Below are 18,088 nucleotides of genomic sequence, written 5' to 3' on the forward strand. Positions count from 1 at the left end.
GGCAAATTCATGACATTTATCCTTTTTAAAGGAGAAGTTGCTTTGCCTTAGTTTTTGTCATTCTTCACAGTAGCTAACTAATCAAATAAACAGCTCCTTTTCCTAAAATTGATATAATCATACCTACTTTGCAAGTGTAAGTTCTAAAGACAAAATTTTATACTTTCGCTCTTAGGATTATTTTTCATGTTAACAGAACATGTGTTTTTCTTTAAGAAGTAAGAATGCATCCTACATTTCCAGTTTTAACTACTTTAAAAAGATTTTTCTGCTGGCAGGAACTACAGAGAAGACATGTGCTTTTTGAGATGGAGGGAGTTACAGAAATGCTAAGTTAAACTTAGTCATGAGCCAAGTGCCAAATTGTTTGAGAGGCAACATCTGTGTAGCCCATGTCATGGGAAAGCAAGTAGCATTCCATTTACCTTTATATGGCATGCCAATAAATAGCATTTATTTACCAAAGTATTAGATCTCAGACCTCTGGCAGACAACTGAACATGATCTGCCTGATTTGTGATGTTTTCTAGCGATGGTCACAACAGTGTTGTAACTTGTTGCAGGATTAGTACAGCCAAACTGTTAAAATGAACATATATTTTGAGGCCATACTTTTCACAAGGTGGGGATTATAGCTAGCACAGCAGTATTATTACGGGAGAGAAGGTAGCTGAAAGGGCAGAATGTTGTTTTGTCAAGTGTTTGAGTATTACTGGTTGTATAGCACTAATGTGACTCTTGTATTTTTTATTTTTTTTGTTTTAGTTGATTCCTGGTATTTTTTTCCCAAGTGATCATCAAGGTCTTCTGAAGGTGCATCATTAAATCTTAATAATCATCCCTTTCTTTGAAGATGGGCAAAAGCACTGATTGTTGGATTCATGTTGAAACAATTTTTCAACTAGTGTAAACCTTCTCTAATGTAAATAAACACTGCCATTATAAAATGAATGTTTCCTCTCTATGTCTGTGTAGGGTGGAGCAGAGGGAAGAGGAGGGGCTTGCTTGTTTGGTTGGTTTTGAATCTCAGAACTGCAGAACTGCTCTTATCCACTCATAAAGTGTACCAAATGAGATGAGAGATAAGTTGTTTTCAACCCAGTTCTCCAGATTTTGGAATCATTGAGCCATTGGGTGCACTGGGTGTTAATTTCTGTCTCAGGGCTTTTCTGGCCACCCTGACTGTAATCTGTTTGAAGTCAACAGTAATCTTTATGTAAGAGGCTTAGGAGTTTACCATGTTCTTTGACAGGTGACTGTTTCCCGAGTTGCGTTCACTTTTGTGCCCGGTTGTCTCTGCAGGCTTCACAGAGTGAGGAACAGAAAGCATGCTTGCTTTAAAAAAAAATACAGCATTCCTCCAAAGATTAATTCAACTAGCAAGGACTAATGCCATAACAATTGAACTAAGGATGCACGTGTGCTCTCTGTTCTATATCCTGTTTTGATAACTTGTGTGTTTTATCACACAGGAAAGATTTTCCTTATGGAAAGCTTCCATTTTTAGAACTATGTATGCTTTTGATAATTACTTGTTCAATGAGCCAAGATTAATAGAATGTACAGAACTGAGCTTTGTGCTTTCATGATACAAATATCTGCCTTTTTTTCCTACTGCAGGATTATGTCTGGCCTGTCTGTACCACAGTGTTCATTAAAGACAAAAAAAGCAGCTATTAAGTAAGAGAGGAAATGATAATATAGACAGACAGCTTTATCCAGCTTGTTACTGAGACAAAGGTGAGCATTGTCTGCTTTATCCGATGACGGAAACAGAAGGTTAGTGCTGCTGGCATAGGGTGGAAATGGAAGACAAAGAACTGCAAAAGTCAGGCTGTGACTTGCCAGAGAGGATTAACTTTTCCTTATAAAGAGTAAGGTTTTAGTAAGAAAGGTATGTCACTTTGGAAATGTCTCTTTGATTTTAGGATACAATTTCCCTTCTTTAGACTCCTCTAGTGTATTCTTTAGTGTACAAGCACCAGTTACTTTGGAGGTATCAGTCTGAGCCTCACCACTTAAGGGGAAATGAAGTTCTCCCATCTGCATAGAGTTGTGCATTGTTTTATACACAGGGTTTAGGTGTGATAGGGAAAATGCGACATAAACCTCAGATTAGGGTCTACTTTTATTTTTTTTGTAGCCAAGGGACATGTTGCATCCAACATACTAGAGCAATGATTTCCCATGCTTTATTTTATACTTTACAATTCTAAACACATGCAGCATTATACCCCCCAGGTTTTCTTAAACAGAGTCAATGTTTCTCGAGTACCTCATGTTCACGTGCAGCCTCTCAGGGTGAGATTCCTCTGGTTAGAGGTGAGCTCTTGTAGCTCACAGAACAGCTGCTGTATTTGTCCATATGGTAGTACACCTAGGAGGCTTGCTGTTTTGTGAAGTGCTTAAGGACAGCTGAACAATGAAGGGCACTGTGTAAAATCAAATTCTTTTCCCTCTACATAGTCACTGCTGTCCTTTTTCTTACCTTTTTTTTTTCCGACACAGAGTCGCAAGTTGTTCCCATGTGAAAGCCAAATATTGATTACAAATATACTCATGCTGAACTGTCAAGGGTAGGCCATAAGTTACTTCATTTTTACTTCAAGTAAATTTTAGCAGTATTCTTTAATTTCTAAGTATATTTGTAGAATGTGGTTATGCATCTCAGAAGCAAAAAAAAATTTCTAAATCAGATAAGGCTTTGTGAAGGGAAATAACAAATAGTACTTGGGAAAACGGAAGCAGAAAACTGAAGTGATCAGAGATGCCTAACGCTACCATAAATTTGAAAATGTTTAAGTATTTCTTTCATATTGAATATATAAACAGATGACTGTCATGGTGAAAGTACTTGGAAGGAAAGGAAAGTGTTCATGTTCATTCTCTGAAGATTTTTTCCAGGCGCGATATAAAGATGGCTGTTACACGTAGTCTTGCTGCGAGAACACACTGAATGCCACTGACGTGGGTTTCAGAAATTAACCATAATGAAGGAGCTGTAGCGAGATGGGATAGAGAAACCAGAATATATTTTTCAGATCCCAGGGAAAAAAGTCTGAAATAAGCATTTTTTTTTTTGTTTTATTTTTGGTTTTTTTTTTTTTTTTTTTTTTGCAGGCTAGGTTTTCTGTTTGTATTTATTGTTGTATGTTGTTCTATTTAAAATTGGTTTCATTTTAGCCAGGTAAGTGAAGGTAAATGTAAGGAGCGTAAATGTAGTAGTGTCCACTTTTCAATAGTTTTATGAAAGGATCATTTTTCTATCTGATACCAATATCTCCTGAAAATGAGGATATGAAGAGAAACCTCTTTTTTTTTTCTCCAGAAAATAAATCCATCTTAACTGTATTTTTTTCTGTGTTGAATATATAATACTCACATGTACATACTTCTTTCAATATACATTTTCATCCTGATTTCCTCTCTGCAGAGAAAGGTTACTTTTTTTCTCCCTTTGCAGTTGTGACAGTGAGAGTTCTTTTTACTTAACGTAAATCTTTAGCTGCTGCTCAAAATAGTACCTTTCACTGGCATGGAGTTCACACATCAATCCCCCCAGTCGAAATTGGGATTTGAGTTTAACTTATGTTCAAATAATGTTCATTATTCTTTTAAGTGTGAAAATAAAAGGACTGTGAAAATAGGATGGTATTGTCCCTATCAGAATGTTATTTTCATGCTGTTAGTAATACTGTATATACTCTGAAATCCTCCAGAAGAATAGGAAGTCATTCTGAGGTGTATTTGGGAGAACTGATCATAGATGTTATACAAGGAGATGTTATGCCTTGCTATATCTTTTCTGTGTTTAACACATGTGAGCTGCAGCATAAAGCAGTATTAAACTGATTGAAGTATTTAGTGCTTCTCTTTGCTTTTACTGGGACTGAATCTTCTTAATGGCTTGTAGTTCAGTTTTTTCAGTGGAGAGGCAGCCCCAGTGTTACATCAGTAGGGTGCAAAGGGTTTGTTTTTTCTGCCCTTGCTGTAAAGTGTAAGGTGATTTCCTATCAGGTTTGACAACCTGGGTTCCACTCCTGATGGACAAGAGTTCTGGGATTTAGAGAACAAACAAGAAAAATGCTTGCTGGCAGCAAATAGAAAGAATCTAAGAGGTACAGGCAAATAAAAGTAATGAATACAATTCCAAACAGGAGTGACTGAAGTGCTTAAAAACACACTTAAAAATAAGGGCAATACGTAACAATGCTAATTTCATGCGGCTGGAGAGGTCAATAGGATGCACTTGCCAAGGAGGAAGAACGTTTACCCACCACACAAAAGTTGTAATTCCATCCTCTAAGTGCTCAGAAATAGTGCTTTAATCTTTGGCCACCTGAGTGGGGAAAGAATGGAAAGCAGCAACTGTATATACTGTTGAGTTGACTTCCTGGGAGTCTTGGGTTATGCAGATATAATCTGGGTGCTCAGCAGTGTTGACTGACTGATGCACCACACAAAGTCTTTGATTTCTCACAGCCCACTGTTACTGCGTCACTCTCTTCCTGAAGCTACAGATGGGGTCTAGAGAGTAGACCAAAAAAAGCCAAGCTCACTGCAGTAGATTATCACTTTGCAATTATTTGTCAGCTTTGGCTAATTAACTCTTCACTACTTCTTGTAGCAGAAGTTTTAAAATGTTCCGTTGCTGTAGGCAGAATTCAAGTAGTGCTGATTTTTAAAAAAATATTCATTCTAGATCTGCTAAGTTACAACTGAGTCAGCCTTACCAGTGATTCAGTATGCTAAGTCAGTATGTAAGATTTTTGTTGATGATTTGCTCTGCTTGCAAGGGTCAAAAAAGGGTTTCTCTTTGTAAGGGAAAATGCAGAAGCCAAAAATAGTTTCAGTGTTCTGTGCATGAAGAATATTTCTTATGTGCCAGAGCACTGCTGCCCTTTAGCTTTTTCCCTTAGAACATCCTCATAAAGTTTGTAGATTCTTTACAGATGTTACCAGGTTTAATACTAACTTTCTTGTTCATGATCTTTGAAAGAAAAATACTTGCAGTACTCAGGTTTTACAGCACATACGCAAATTTGTGTGTTGAGTTGCACACCTAGTCATTTGCTTCTGTGTATTTAGTAATACTTACCCGGAAACTAAGGGGGTATTTTTCAGACCTGAAAATCTGGTTTCCATGCAGTGTCCAGTTCTAATAAATTACTGGATGGTATTGTAGACGTCTCTTTTGGGATGAAGAGAGTAAGTATAGTCACTGAAATGGTTGCACTTCGTAGCTATTATTAGTCTTGTGCTCATTTATTGGTATGTGTATGAGGATACAGATATTGGAATGTTAGGTAACTGATTGGTCTACTATGTAATCTGCCTGCTGCTCTTATACCAACTGCAAATTTGGGGATTCTCTTAAGCATTTTGTATTTCACATTTTTAACTTGCTGAAGAGGAAACCTGTAGCCAAAACTTTTATATTGGAATACAAAGAATTAACTTTAAATTCTGCTTCTACATAATGGGCTTGGCCATACCTTGTGGGCTTGCATAGGCCAAGTCATCTTTATTCTGTCTGTAAAAAGGGTAGAAAAATTTCTTTTATGAGCAGTCTGATTTTTAATAGAGACTTGCCCCAGCACTGAGAGGAGAACTCCTTCCAGTGTCTCGGAAAACATAGGATTCACTGAGCTTTGTTTACAGTAGAGAGTGGGCTATACTGACAGGCTTTCATCAGGATTTGGCTGAAGATGCAGGCTTTGCTAGTCAGACTGATCTGCCCAAACGTCTGATGGCATAGGTATATTAAGAGTGAAAAGAGCATCAGTGGTAATGAAAGTTCAAGGTGTGAATTAGCATCTTGTCCTTGTGAGTTCTTCAGGAGACTAGACTCAATTTTTAAGCAGGCCTTTAAGTCCCCTAATGGGCCTATTCATGGGGGGTTTTTGTGTGCAGAAATGCCAAATTCACAGTGTAACTGCTGACCACCTGGGACTTCTGAGCATTTTAACTTTAAATCATAGGAGACCTGGGAACAAAGCTGGTTAAAGAGTCAAAGTAAAAATATCCTGCTACTTAAAAATATACAGTGTAGTAAAAAAATCACATCTTAGTGGGAGCCTGCTTTCCTTGGAGAGCTGGTATGAGAGGGAAAGTACTGTCAGGTGAGGACAAAATTCCCCTGGCAGCTGTTCACTGAATTTTTTTTTCCCCTCATATTGCCTTGCTTTAACTAGATTCCTTGTATGTTTTGATTTGGGAATCAAGAGCCGTCTGACTGACAAAGCATACAAACCTCTCCCTCACTTTTTGTGTCTATAAATAGGGACAGTATCTGTTTGTGTTACAGTACCGTTGTGGGCATTAGTGGCTTAAAAACTTTAAAGATCAAAGAAATCTGATTACTAACAGATGTCTCTTGGACCCTGTAGGTTGGCAGCACGAAGCTTCTAAGTGTTCAGGAGTTTTTGGATCCTGTCAAAGAAAGTTTCTATTGCTGTGTGTACGTAGAAGGGAAATCCTGCAAGAGAAAACAGTCAGGGTAAAACCCTATTGTGAAGTGCATATGAAAAGAAAGTTGTAGCTGGTCATGTAACTGGGAGAACAAAGGGACTCATATGTGGGAAGGGAAATGGCATCTCCTGTCCCAGTACAAGAAGAGATTGGAGATGTGTTTTTGTGGACCTAAGTGTCGCTGGAACCTCTTTGTCCCTTATTTACAAGCCCTGTAAAGGTGTTCTTCCCTGATTACTAATCTGCTTTGTAAAGTCTGCTCTCGGATTCACTTAGCACTTTATCTTGAGCTGGAATGGTTCAAGATACCTCCAACAGAAATGCAAATTAATCTTAGATGTCTCTCTTCAATTCACACTTCTTGGAATAAGTGACACAGTTCTTGAAAAAATAATAATGATATTTCTGTGACGTACGGGCTCTTTGTTGCGTGCATGGCACAGCTAATCTGAATCATACCAATATCCTTATGGTCTGCCCGAAAGTGTTATGTGTGCAAGTTGCACAGCACGTGATATTTTTCACTGAATGCGTGATCTGGTGATCTCATGTGAAAGAATTTTTTTCAGAGAAAGGGGAGAAATAGGGGTGAGGGGTGGGATAGGGGTATGGCCTTTCCCAAGAAGAGACCAAGCAAGCTGTTAGTGAACATATGCACGGCAGCTCCTAAAACTTCAGGATCTTTTCCTTTTAACTGAAAAGCCTAATCCATTTCTAAATATAAGTTTATTAAAATAAGTTTAGCAGAAATGGTTTCTTTATGATGATTAGTTGCATAGTGAATAGATGTAGCTGACTCATTCCCAGTTCTCTTTGGGTTTTGCTTTCTGAATTTTTAAATTATAAATTTTCCTATTTAAAAATGCCTATTTTTAGGCATTACTCATTTCAAAACCATGTTGCACTGAAGTATTCTGACCCATCAAGTAATACAGAGCATCCATAAAAACGAAATTCTCATTCTGTATAACATCTAGGAAGCTGTTTTTTCTGATTTTAAAGATGCTTTTTTCCAGAATATGAATAATGGAGGAACCTAATTTTGCAGCCATAACCGTTTTCCACATCTATTAGAACTTGTAATCATGATCAGAGAGCATTGTAGTAGGTACATCAGAATATACATAGCACCTCAAAGAGCTAACACTCATAAGCATAAGAAAAAGGTAAGGTATTGTAGAAGGATTAAATGCCATTCCTTTTGTGCCAGGGACAGAACTTGAGGAGAAGTGGGCACCAGTTGGTTACTCGGGCAGTGGCTGGTATGTGAAAGAGGTGAGCTCTACACAGACCCTGTCCCTTCAGCTTCCATACTGCAATGTCATTATGCTGTTGTTTGACAGTTAGATGTTATGTGGAGATTGGCTGCTTGTAACACAAAACAGTGTGGAAGAAGGATAAATTCAGCATACCCTAAATAGTAATAATGTAGGCTATTGGGACCTTAAATGCATGCTGTTATATCTTCATGTCTTGCTGACATATATACCACATGTTGCAGAGGTCCAGAAAAGGAAGCCTTGCATTCACAGAGGAGGTAAAAGTGTTACTCGCCTTGAGGAAGTTCTTGTCTCCAGGACTAAACTCTGTGTCCTTTTGTCAGCTGAATCCTGGAGCTTTTAGGAATGACACCAACCTTCATGTATTTCTCTAACATGTGACCAGACTGAAGAGTTTGTGAGTGAAGAGTCACTGCCTTCCAGGGGTTAAGCTAGCATAATTTAAATTGTTTTTGCAAACCCTTTGAGATAGCTTGGAGATTAATGACCTACCTAGCCTGTGTTACTATAAAATACTTCTGCAGCACTGACAGAGAACTTCTACATCACACATCATGGCAGAGGTGGGAAGTTACAATCTTCTAATACAAGAAGAAACTTCTGCACATAATGCAGACTTGCTGTAGTCCTTTCTTTTGTCTTATTTCCAATCTTGTATGTTAATGAAAGTGTAAATGAGAGGCAATTCCTTTGGCAGGGTGGCTGAAAATATTTGTATGATGAGACTGCAGCCAAGCTAAACTATTCTAGAGTCCTAGTAAGTAACTATATTTGTTAGCAGTTTCCCATTAATAAGATGTTCTGGTGTAGGAGTCTGTGTATTTGGCTTTTTATTCAAGCTGTTGATGTTTGTTTCAGTAGAAATGTGGTGTTTCTACCATATGCTTAAATGTTAAGATGTTCAATGCCAGCAGCAGATTATTTACATTAAAGGACATGAAGCCAAGTTAAACTCAGTTGCAGCTTTATTAACTGAATTACAGTATTACTAGCAAAAACCAGCTGTGATAAACAATTAATTATATCTTGCTTTTTCCCCCTAATTTTTCAAATGGGCTGAGGCAGATCTGTCCTTGCTAGAAGTTGTGCTCTAATCACTACTTTAACCCCTTGTGCAGCAGTGTAGAGGGGGAATGCCAAGAGGTCCTGTGCTTGAACCTGAAGCTCCTGAGAGAGAGGTATAGGAAGGTGAGTATATCCAGAATTTTATTTCATCCTCTCTCCTGCTTGTTAGCGGACTAGAAAATGTTACATTTTTCCTTTGACAATGCACAATTTAGGTATGTTAAATTAAGCAGTAGTTCTGGAAGAGATATTTTATGGATAAGATTGAGGCAGTTGAGTAGACTGTCCCCAGAAGCCTGTTGATGCACAATATCTAACTGTAGCAAATGCCTCATGAGCTTTCCACCTCTCAGATCAGGCTTTCAAAGTTTTACAGCTTTGATTGTATAACTGAAGCAAGGACATTTTGATGGAAATGTCTATCAGAGGGATAACCAGGCTAAACAAGTCAGCAGATTTGAGGAAGTGGTAGCATGGTGTGAACAGTTAGTGATGGACATCTCTTCTGCCCTCTTACAGCCAGAGGAAATGATCTGTTCATAGATTGTGTCAGAACTGGAACTGCAATGCAAGAATAAAATCTGTTTAAAACAGTAAGGAGCAGGGTGTTACTTAGTGGGGTCACAGCTAGTGATAGGATGACGTGACATGAAGTGCAGAATCTGAATAAGCATTCAGCCTTCAAAAAAACACCAAAACCCAGCTCCTAACAACAGCCTCAAACCCTGGATGATCATTAAGCCTGTTTGGAAAGAGGATCAGAAAAGTCTTTCTTTATACAGTTCCCCTTTCCATTTGAAAAAGAGAACCATCTGAGGAAGGCAGAAAGGAGAAGTTCAACGGAACTTTTATGGTTTGTTGGCAAACACTAGGCCATTTTTTTCTTTCTTTCTTTTTTTCCCCCCTCACTTTTCCCCTCCCAAAGTTGTTAATTCTAGCTAGGCCCATTTCAGATGTTCTTGGAGAGGGCTGACAGGGACTTAGCATCAGAGTATAATCCAGCCACAAGTGATTTCTGCAGAAGATGGACCTTTGGCATCCCATGTGTATTTTGTATGAAATATGTCTGCCTTCAGAGGCATTCTGACTGTTTTTTAGACAAGAAGGCAGCAGAAGAGCTGCACAGTGGAGAATGAAAAGCTAAGGAATTTGCACAGAGGAAAAATAGATCTGCCATGTGGATTAGGCAGCAGTAGAGCTCTAGAGAGTTTTCTCCTTGCTGAGCTGATGCTTCTAAGACTGATCAGTGTGCAGGCAAGTGAGGACTTGAGCACTCTCTTTTCGAGAACACAGATTAGGAAGTGTTGGAACTGGAGTTGTCTGAGATGCTGAAGGTGAGAGAAGGTGGGATATATGAAAACGAGATTGTGGAGCTGAAAGAGATTTTTTTGAGGGATTTTTTTTCCCATCTTGTGCATTACTGTTCTGATTTTATACTTGTGAGCAGGAGTGAATGAAAGAGGGCCCTTTTGCCTGGGTTTGTGTTTCAGAGCCCATCATTTTTTCTGTATCATTTGCAAAACCCCATGAGAGACACACTGACCACAGCAGCTTGTTTCTCATTCTGAGAACATGGTCAGACTGTGGTGAGGGGTTAGAGAGGTGGTAGCCTCAACTTCCTCAGTTCTTTTGGGCCCCAACCACTTCTGAAAGGAGGATGATCTTAGGGGGAACAGTTGATTCATTCCCTTCTTAAAAGCCGTCGAGCTCTCAATCTATCTTGTTATTTTCCTAGTTGTAACTTAAGAAAAGTTGTGTCTTAAGAAAAGATCCTGTAGGATGCGGGCACTGACCCAGGAAGGAAAACAGTAGTTGGAAATGTCAGGTGGAACAGAAGGAGTACTTCCATGTTTGCAGAAACCTTTGATCATACATTCACCATGTTTTTTCAAATTTTTGTTAATGGCTTTTTTTTTTTTTTTTACTACCCTATATTCAGTGACCTGGTCCAGTTCCTTGTGTCGAGTTAGAACAGACAACTTTCTTTAAGTTTAAGATTATTTCATTAAGGTGATCACTTATGGAAATTGGTTGGAGAGCACAGTTCAGTGGTGCAGGCAAATGAAATATGTTTGAGGGAGGGAGCTGCATAAATATCAAGTCCAGATTAAAACTGTCAAAAACAAACACTGGGCTCAAGTCCGGGGTAATTTTCCCTCCTAAAGTCCTTGGAAAATTGTCTGTTGCATTCCAGATCCCAAATTTGAAGTGTGATCGTGCTTTGTGAAACTGAAGACTTACTACAGATGTTGATTTCTATACAAGATTTAGTGGTTTCAGCAAGTGGCAGATTTACAGGCTTTCAAGTTTTATTGCAGACGGAGTCACTTGTTGACCTTGGGGTGACTCTCGGTTAAACACCTACACAGGGAGCTTGGCCATGGGTAGTGGGAAATGGCAGCTGCTGCTCCCCGAGCAGCCCACTCCTCTCCCTGCCTCGCTCCTGCTTCCCTGGCAGAAAGGGCCAAGGCAGTAACCACAGAGCTTCTCCCCCTCACTGCTTGCGCAGGGCCGGCGACAAGAAAAGGGAAGTGGTGCAGGGTGTCAGCTCAGAGGATTGCTTTTCTGGGACCATGCTGCTGCCTATGGAGGTGCACATGGAGGTGGGAGTTACTGCCATTACTTCTTCTTTCTCCCACCCCCATGCAGGACTTGGTTGATGAAGTTTTCTTTCTTGATGTTGAAATGAGTTTGTGGCAAATGCTGCAATACCCTGAGTGGAAATATGCCATTTGAACCTATAGGAGACTTGCATGAGGTATGGAAAGAAGGAACGTGAGGTGAGGGAAAGCAAATGACAGCCTCATCCATATTAGCTTCCAGGTTAATGCCACATGGCCGTCAGATGACTGAGCACAGCTGCATGGCTGTGTGGTCGCATTATTCACATCCTCACTAAGTAATTTGTTGGTTACTTCAGGACAAGTCAGGGAAGGGGAAAGCAAAGGGACTGCTGGGACTCACTGTTATGTGGCAGAGGAGAATCTCTGGTGCTGTACTTCATGCTGGGTAGTGAAAACAGTGAACAGTGAAATAAATACCTTTGTGCACAAAGCCTGGTCCTGTTAAAACCCAGGCCTAGAGAACAGCAAAAGAAGTCATGTCCAAATGACTAAACACTTGAAGATTGTTAGCTTCCACTAAAGTGGAAGCATCAACTTTTTTCACACAAAGAGACATTCTAGCAGGTCTGGGACTGCTAGCAGGCACAAGAGGAAGTATTGAGCTGCATGGGCAATATTTACTGTCCGTGTTTCCTCCACAGAAACAACTGTGGGTGGGTCTGGTTTTAGTGTGTATCTCTTCAAACTGGCTTTGCACATCATGGATCGTGTTGGAAACCACAGGTTGGGAAGTCTTGATGTAGATGAAGGGAAGCCAGTGAATTACTGCTCTCAGCCTGTTTGAAACTACAGTGCCACAAGTGAATGCTGCTTCTAAAAGGAATTGTTACCATTTAGGTGGAGCAAGCTGGTAGTGGTGCTCCTTGTGTGATCATCAGCAGAACTGCTGAATCAGACAGAGTTTCTCTAAACTTAGTCCAACACTAAATGCAGAAATTGGATAGAGGAGGTAGAAGCAGACAGGGTAGTGGCTAATTTAGTTTTGTTGCTGCAATTCTTTGGCTTCATGAAACTCTTCAGAAAAGGATGTGAGAAGCACACATGGCTTGTTGTGATGGAGCAGCACCTGGAGAAAGTGTGTGAATTTGAAAGCTGAGTAGTTAAGAAATCGGCTTCACTTCCTGTAATTACAAGGGGAGAGAAAACTGGAATAAGGGGCTAGACTCTGGCTAAAGGCAAGTCCTGGGAGGCAAAGGGTATCCTCAAGGGATATTGCCCTACCAGTGGCCATGGCCACTTCCGTGGAAGGGCAGGAGTGAGAGGCTCTTCACTACTGGCTGCATATTTCACTGCCATTCTGGAAATGCTCCAAATTTTCAGTACCTTTTGCTGAATGTATATATAAAACAGCCTTGTTCATTTCATGAGGCTATTATGATATGTCTATCCTGCTGTTTTTCGTGAAAGACTGCTATGCTTTGGTAAAAGAGGAGTGGAATTTTATAAATTTGAAAGATCTCGCATGAGTTGGTTGTGAGCTCTGCATTTTTTCTTGAAAAAACACACACCAAACAAGCCTTCTCAAAACACAAAAGATGTTAAAAACAAAGGTTATTTTCTCATTGGGGAATTTTGAAATGTTCAAACCAAGCAGCTGTTTTTTCAGCTGTTGCAGGTATTAAACAACAGAAAGAAAATCCTCTGCTATGACCTGTCACAGGAAATAATCCTTTCTTGATCAGGCTGAACAGCTGGGTTTATTGCTTCTCCTGCAATAGTAATATTCAACTTCTCGACTTGCTACCTGCACATTGACTCGTCAAAATTTTAAGCTAATGGTATAAAATATGAAACAATGAAATTGCAGATGTTTAAGTGCATCCTTGGGATTCATAAATTATGGGAGCTATATTGAACTGTTAGGAATGAATTAGGTGTGTAGAAGTGAGCGACTTGGAATATTTTTGCTTTTTTAAAAATGCTAAATGCTTTTGACCTTTCTCCCCATTGCAATGCAAGTGAACACCTAATAACACCACTTCAATTTTGTTCTTTTTTGTGATAATAAATAACATTTACTTTCCATGGTTATGCTTTAATTATGCAAATCAAATTCTCACTAGTGGCTTTTTTTTCAGACCCCATAAATCTGGAATGTAATTTGTTTTTTACTAAATAAGTCAGGGGAAATGCCGCACTGACAAAGGTGGGCAGATGCATTTTGGATCCTCTCTTTAAGTACATCTATGCTGTGTAATGACTTAGGGAAAAAACCTGAAAGCCAGAAAGCCCAAAAAACTGGTGGTCTCTATAAATGTTAGGAAATGGAAATCATTATTGGAATTACTGTGATTTCTGTTATTGTCAATAAGGGAACTGTTGCCAATCGATTTCACGTAACATATATCAGTGGAACCAATCCTGAGAAATATTACTTTGGGAATATCCTGTAGGCTTCCTTTTCTTGGAGACCAACATTTATTTCTGGCTTCAATCTGCTTATTGTTTAGATTAAAATCTGCTTTGCATGGTCAACATAGTTAAAAGCAAGCAGATTGTCTTTTGACTCCTACATTATCAACATAGGAATAATTGCAAACACAAATAAAAAGGCAGGAAATAACTTGGATCACTTGAAAAAGAACATACAGTTTTCATGGACACCCATTTTTAAAGATAACAATTACTTTCCCTTCTCTTTCTCCTGTTTTCAAATCAAAACAGAATTCTTTCCCTAAAAAGCCCCAAAAACTCAGGAACAAGCAAATCACCCCAAAAGCTGAGAAGCAGACAGTGATCAATAATTGCTGGTACAAATAAAAATGGACTTCTGCTGTGTCATTTCTAGAATCATATTTAAGAATGGAACAGTGATTGAATAGTTGCTGCAGTACAGAAATAAAAGCATAGGAACATACTGAGGCAGAGCTGCCTGAGCCAACAGTCCACTGCAAATATGTTTAAATTCAGTATGTAGCAATATAAAGTAATTTCTGCACACCAGCCAAGGTCACTTCAGCTGGATGACAGGCTAGAAGATATTATTAGAAATACAGGAGGGGACTCAGGAGGAGTGCAGTGCTTAGCACCATCTTGTGTATGTTGAGGGTCCTGTGATAGCCACAAAAGGTGCATTTGAACAGAGATTAGATGTTCTCCATACTATGCTTGTACTTTCCCTTTACCATCTTTTTGTCATTCTAAGATTTTATGAAGAAAATTAGGGTGTAAGAGCATGAGATGCCTTAAAGAATCAGTAGGTGAATACCAGTTCTTTGAAGATAAGCACAGTCTGGCCCAGAGGCCCTGTTGATTATCCAACAGCAATTTGGTCTTTTGCTCTGTTGGTTCAGCGATCTGACACATGGTGTTGGCATTGTTATTTAGGGTGTTTTATGTAAACCGGTAGGAGCTGGTTTATCCTGTTTAGTATGTAAGCCAATTCTACCATTCTCCCAGCTGAACCTAACAATTCCAGTGAATGCTTTGCTTATTTGTCTCTGAACTCTTAACTGTGATCACAAACAAAACAGCTATGACCTCTGTCTTTGACATGAGGTTGTCAGACTTTTCTTAACACAAGATGAGATACTGCCTTGCCTGGCTTTGGATAGTTGTTTCCTGTTATCTTCAGAAATTAAATCCTTTTAGAAAAGGATGGTAGTATTTGAAGAACCATCATTGTTTGAATGTTTCTCAGGCTGCAATCCTGGATTGCTGGTCGGCCAAAAAACATGGGAAATTACAGGCAAATTATTAGCAGATACACAGTTTTAGCATTGTTTCTTTTTGGAAAGTTTTAATAAGTAACAGGGAAGCAAGCATGGCCTTGGGTATTGTTTGTTTAATCTTCTGAATGAACAGATAGTCCTATGATTTCTTTATGTTTGGGTTGTTTGCAAGCACTGTGCTTGGGCTCTGTTCTGGTGGCCCAGATTGTCATGGACATGAAATGCTGTCTGTCCTGCCTCTGGTCTGGAGCATGGAAGTCACAAGTGCTGGTCTGCAGGAAGAGCTAATACAGCTCCTATTGCAGCCCACTTGTGGCCATCTAAATTTGGAAACTATATCATACTTGGTTCTCACACATAAGACCTTGGACTTTGGACAATTCTGCTATTGCCATTCTCAGAAACACCTCTTTTTCTTCAGGCTAAGTGCTGTGGCATATCTGTGTCACCTGAGCCATAGACAGGCTGCTCTCCCTGCAGTGCTCCATCCAAGCAGCTTCCAGATAGGTCATTTTACACAATGGTTCAGAGTGTTCATTTCTCCAATTTCTGAGGAAATTCAGCCCTTGCAAAACTAAACAGATGGATCTGACTTCCAGCGTGTGGATGCGGAACTATGTTTTATTCCCACATCCTGAATGAGCGCTGTAACCACTAAGGAAGGGCAAGGAAACTGCTGCTTCCTTTGCTCATGCTGTGTAGTAGAGATGTTGCCCTTCCTCATGAGAGCAAAGGGGTGGGCAGGGCAGACCTCAGCATGCTGAACTGCAGATGAAAAGCAGGGCCTCCTGTTGCCCTGCATGAAGAGCCTGAGCCCCCCCCTGAAGAGAGGGATTTAAGGAATTTCTTCCTTCTCAGTGCTCCCTGGTGCTGGTTGAACCAGCTTGTGCTGCAGAGAGAAGTTTGCATGGATTGCATTCTTTCCTGCACATTGCATGGGGAACTTACTTGCTGAAATCACAGCTGTTGCTTCTGCTGCAAAAGCTGGAGACTGCAATAGTTTTATGTTCTTTTGTGCAGCCCTCCTGTGCCAAAAAACCTAAGTCCACAAATAGATTAACAGTTTGCTCCTTAGGGGACATTAACACCACAATACTCTGGAAGTATATATGCTTGTACAGAGGAAAAGTAGCATTTGGCACTGCTTTCTTCCCAAACCTTCCTCTCAGCAGGCTGTATATTAAATATACCTTTAACTCCCCCAATAACTACACAGTTATGACAGTTCAAATGGAATTAGAGGAATTAGAGGAGCTACCATAAAGGCTGGACCCCGTATCCCATCTTCACCGCAGGCTGCCAGCAGAGCTGTGCAATTGTTTCTTCCCTGAAGGAAAAAAGCGGGCTTGCTTGCAGCTAGCTACCCTGCAAAGCTTATCAGTCACAGCAACAGTTCTGAGACATAGCCAGGATAGCTTCTAATGTGTGCATTAGAAGCACAGGTGACAGCACTGACAATCAGTTATCCCGATGCACTTCAGCTGTTGGTGGGGCATCTACTGGCTGTCACAAAAAAAATTCCAGCTGTAGCATATCCAACGTCTGCACTGATATTTTTGTCAATCAATTTCTTAGTCTTATATTTGTATATGGGGTACACAATAAAATAGTCTTACAAGAAAAAAACAGTCCACTTTCTCTAGAACTCTCTAAGCTGCCTGGGACAGTCTTAACTCCCAGAGTCCTGTGATATATGTATTAGCATCATTCAAGAATATCTTTCTCTTGAATAAGCAACATGCTTAGCAGAAGAAATAATAAAACCTGCCTTCTGAATACCTGGTATAATGCATTGGCATTTTCAGAGGTTTATCTGGACTTACAGTATTCGTTCTGGTAGCCCTAATTCTGAAATTTCAGTATATTCATTGCTTTAGGTGAATCCCTTCTTTCTAAGCTAAGACCGAGCACCAAGGCAGTTGCAGTTCAAAGATAATAATGTCTTTGGTTAAATAAGCCCAAGACTACAATTTTTTTAAAATGTAGCTCTAACCCATTTGTTGCAAATTATGACTTTCTGTGTTTGCACTGCTGTGACTAGGCTGGTTCCTGATGTGGGCTCATTAATAGATTATTTCCTTGTTAGCTGTAGGTAAAGCTTTGACCTAGAGCTGATTAGGGAAAAGAACTTCTGTATCTATTATCTTTTGTCTCTCATAATTAGTATAATTATGCTTCTGTGCCCCAGACAGCAGTCTCAGACAGTCTGCTGTGGAGCCACAGAAACCTTCTGGACTCCCAGAATGGGATTTTGCTGTTAAGCAAGGCATAGCTAGGTTCTGTAGTGTCAGGGAAAAGCTGAATTACACCATTACATGGAAAGTAACCAAACCACCACAAAGAGATTTTTCTTCCTTCCCACCCAGTTAAATCCAATTAACTGCGAGGAATGCAAAAAGCAGGTTTTGTCATTTACACCTTTTTAAAGGTAAACTGGCACACCTGTGAGACAGAATCAGTCATGGGCACAGTATTTCCGTTTATTGGTGAAAATGACAGGCATTGTTGAGGAGGAGAGCACCCAACTGAAACTGCTCTGGTTTTGATACAATACTACAGATTTTTAGTAATGTGTTCATCTACTCTCCTTTAGCTGACTGAGAGGGTTTGCAGCTGGGCAGAGTGGGTGTGACCAGGACTAGTCCAGCAGTGGGCTGGGGGCTGCTCTCCAGCAGTGGGGGAAGGGTTTTCCCTTCCCAGGGTGCACCTGCTCCTCTTAAGCGAGGCAGTAAGAGCAAAGGTGAGGTGGCCTCTTTCCAAGGTGGAGCATGGCGGCTTTTAGGGGAAAACAAGCTAAGAAGGTGAGTTCAGTTTAGTACCTACTACTGGTGTGTGGAAGGCATTGGGCAGCATAACTGGCAAGAAATCAAAGCTTAAAATTTGAAGGATTTTAAGATTGTGTTGGAGAGCAGTAACAACTGACTTTTCTCTTGCCTTTTACCCTTCCCACCTTTTTTGCACCTCAGAGTATGTGTAA

At 39.9% G+C, this 18,088-nt stretch overlaps 1 protein-coding gene across 1 annotated transcript in view; it reads left to right on the plus strand.

Moving 5' to 3' along the window:
• PPA2 (inorganic pyrophosphatase 2) overlaps positions 1-951 on the plus strand; it is a 34,715-nt gene extending 33,764 nt beyond the window's left edge. Inside the window, exon 12 of the mRNA XM_083861261.1 lies at positions 766-951. Within this exon, the coding sequence (XP_083717387.1) occupies positions 766-794 (29 nt within the window). The 3' untranslated portion in view covers positions 795-951. The remainder of the gene's footprint in view (positions 1-765) is intronic.
• Positions 952-18,088: the final 17,137 nt, after the last annotated feature.

This window comes from Zosterops lateralis (genome assembly GCF_965231275.1).
Source record: "Zosterops lateralis genome assembly, chromosome: 5".
In the NCBI taxonomy this organism is placed as follows: domain Eukaryota; kingdom Metazoa; phylum Chordata; class Aves; order Passeriformes; family Zosteropidae; genus Zosterops; species Zosterops lateralis.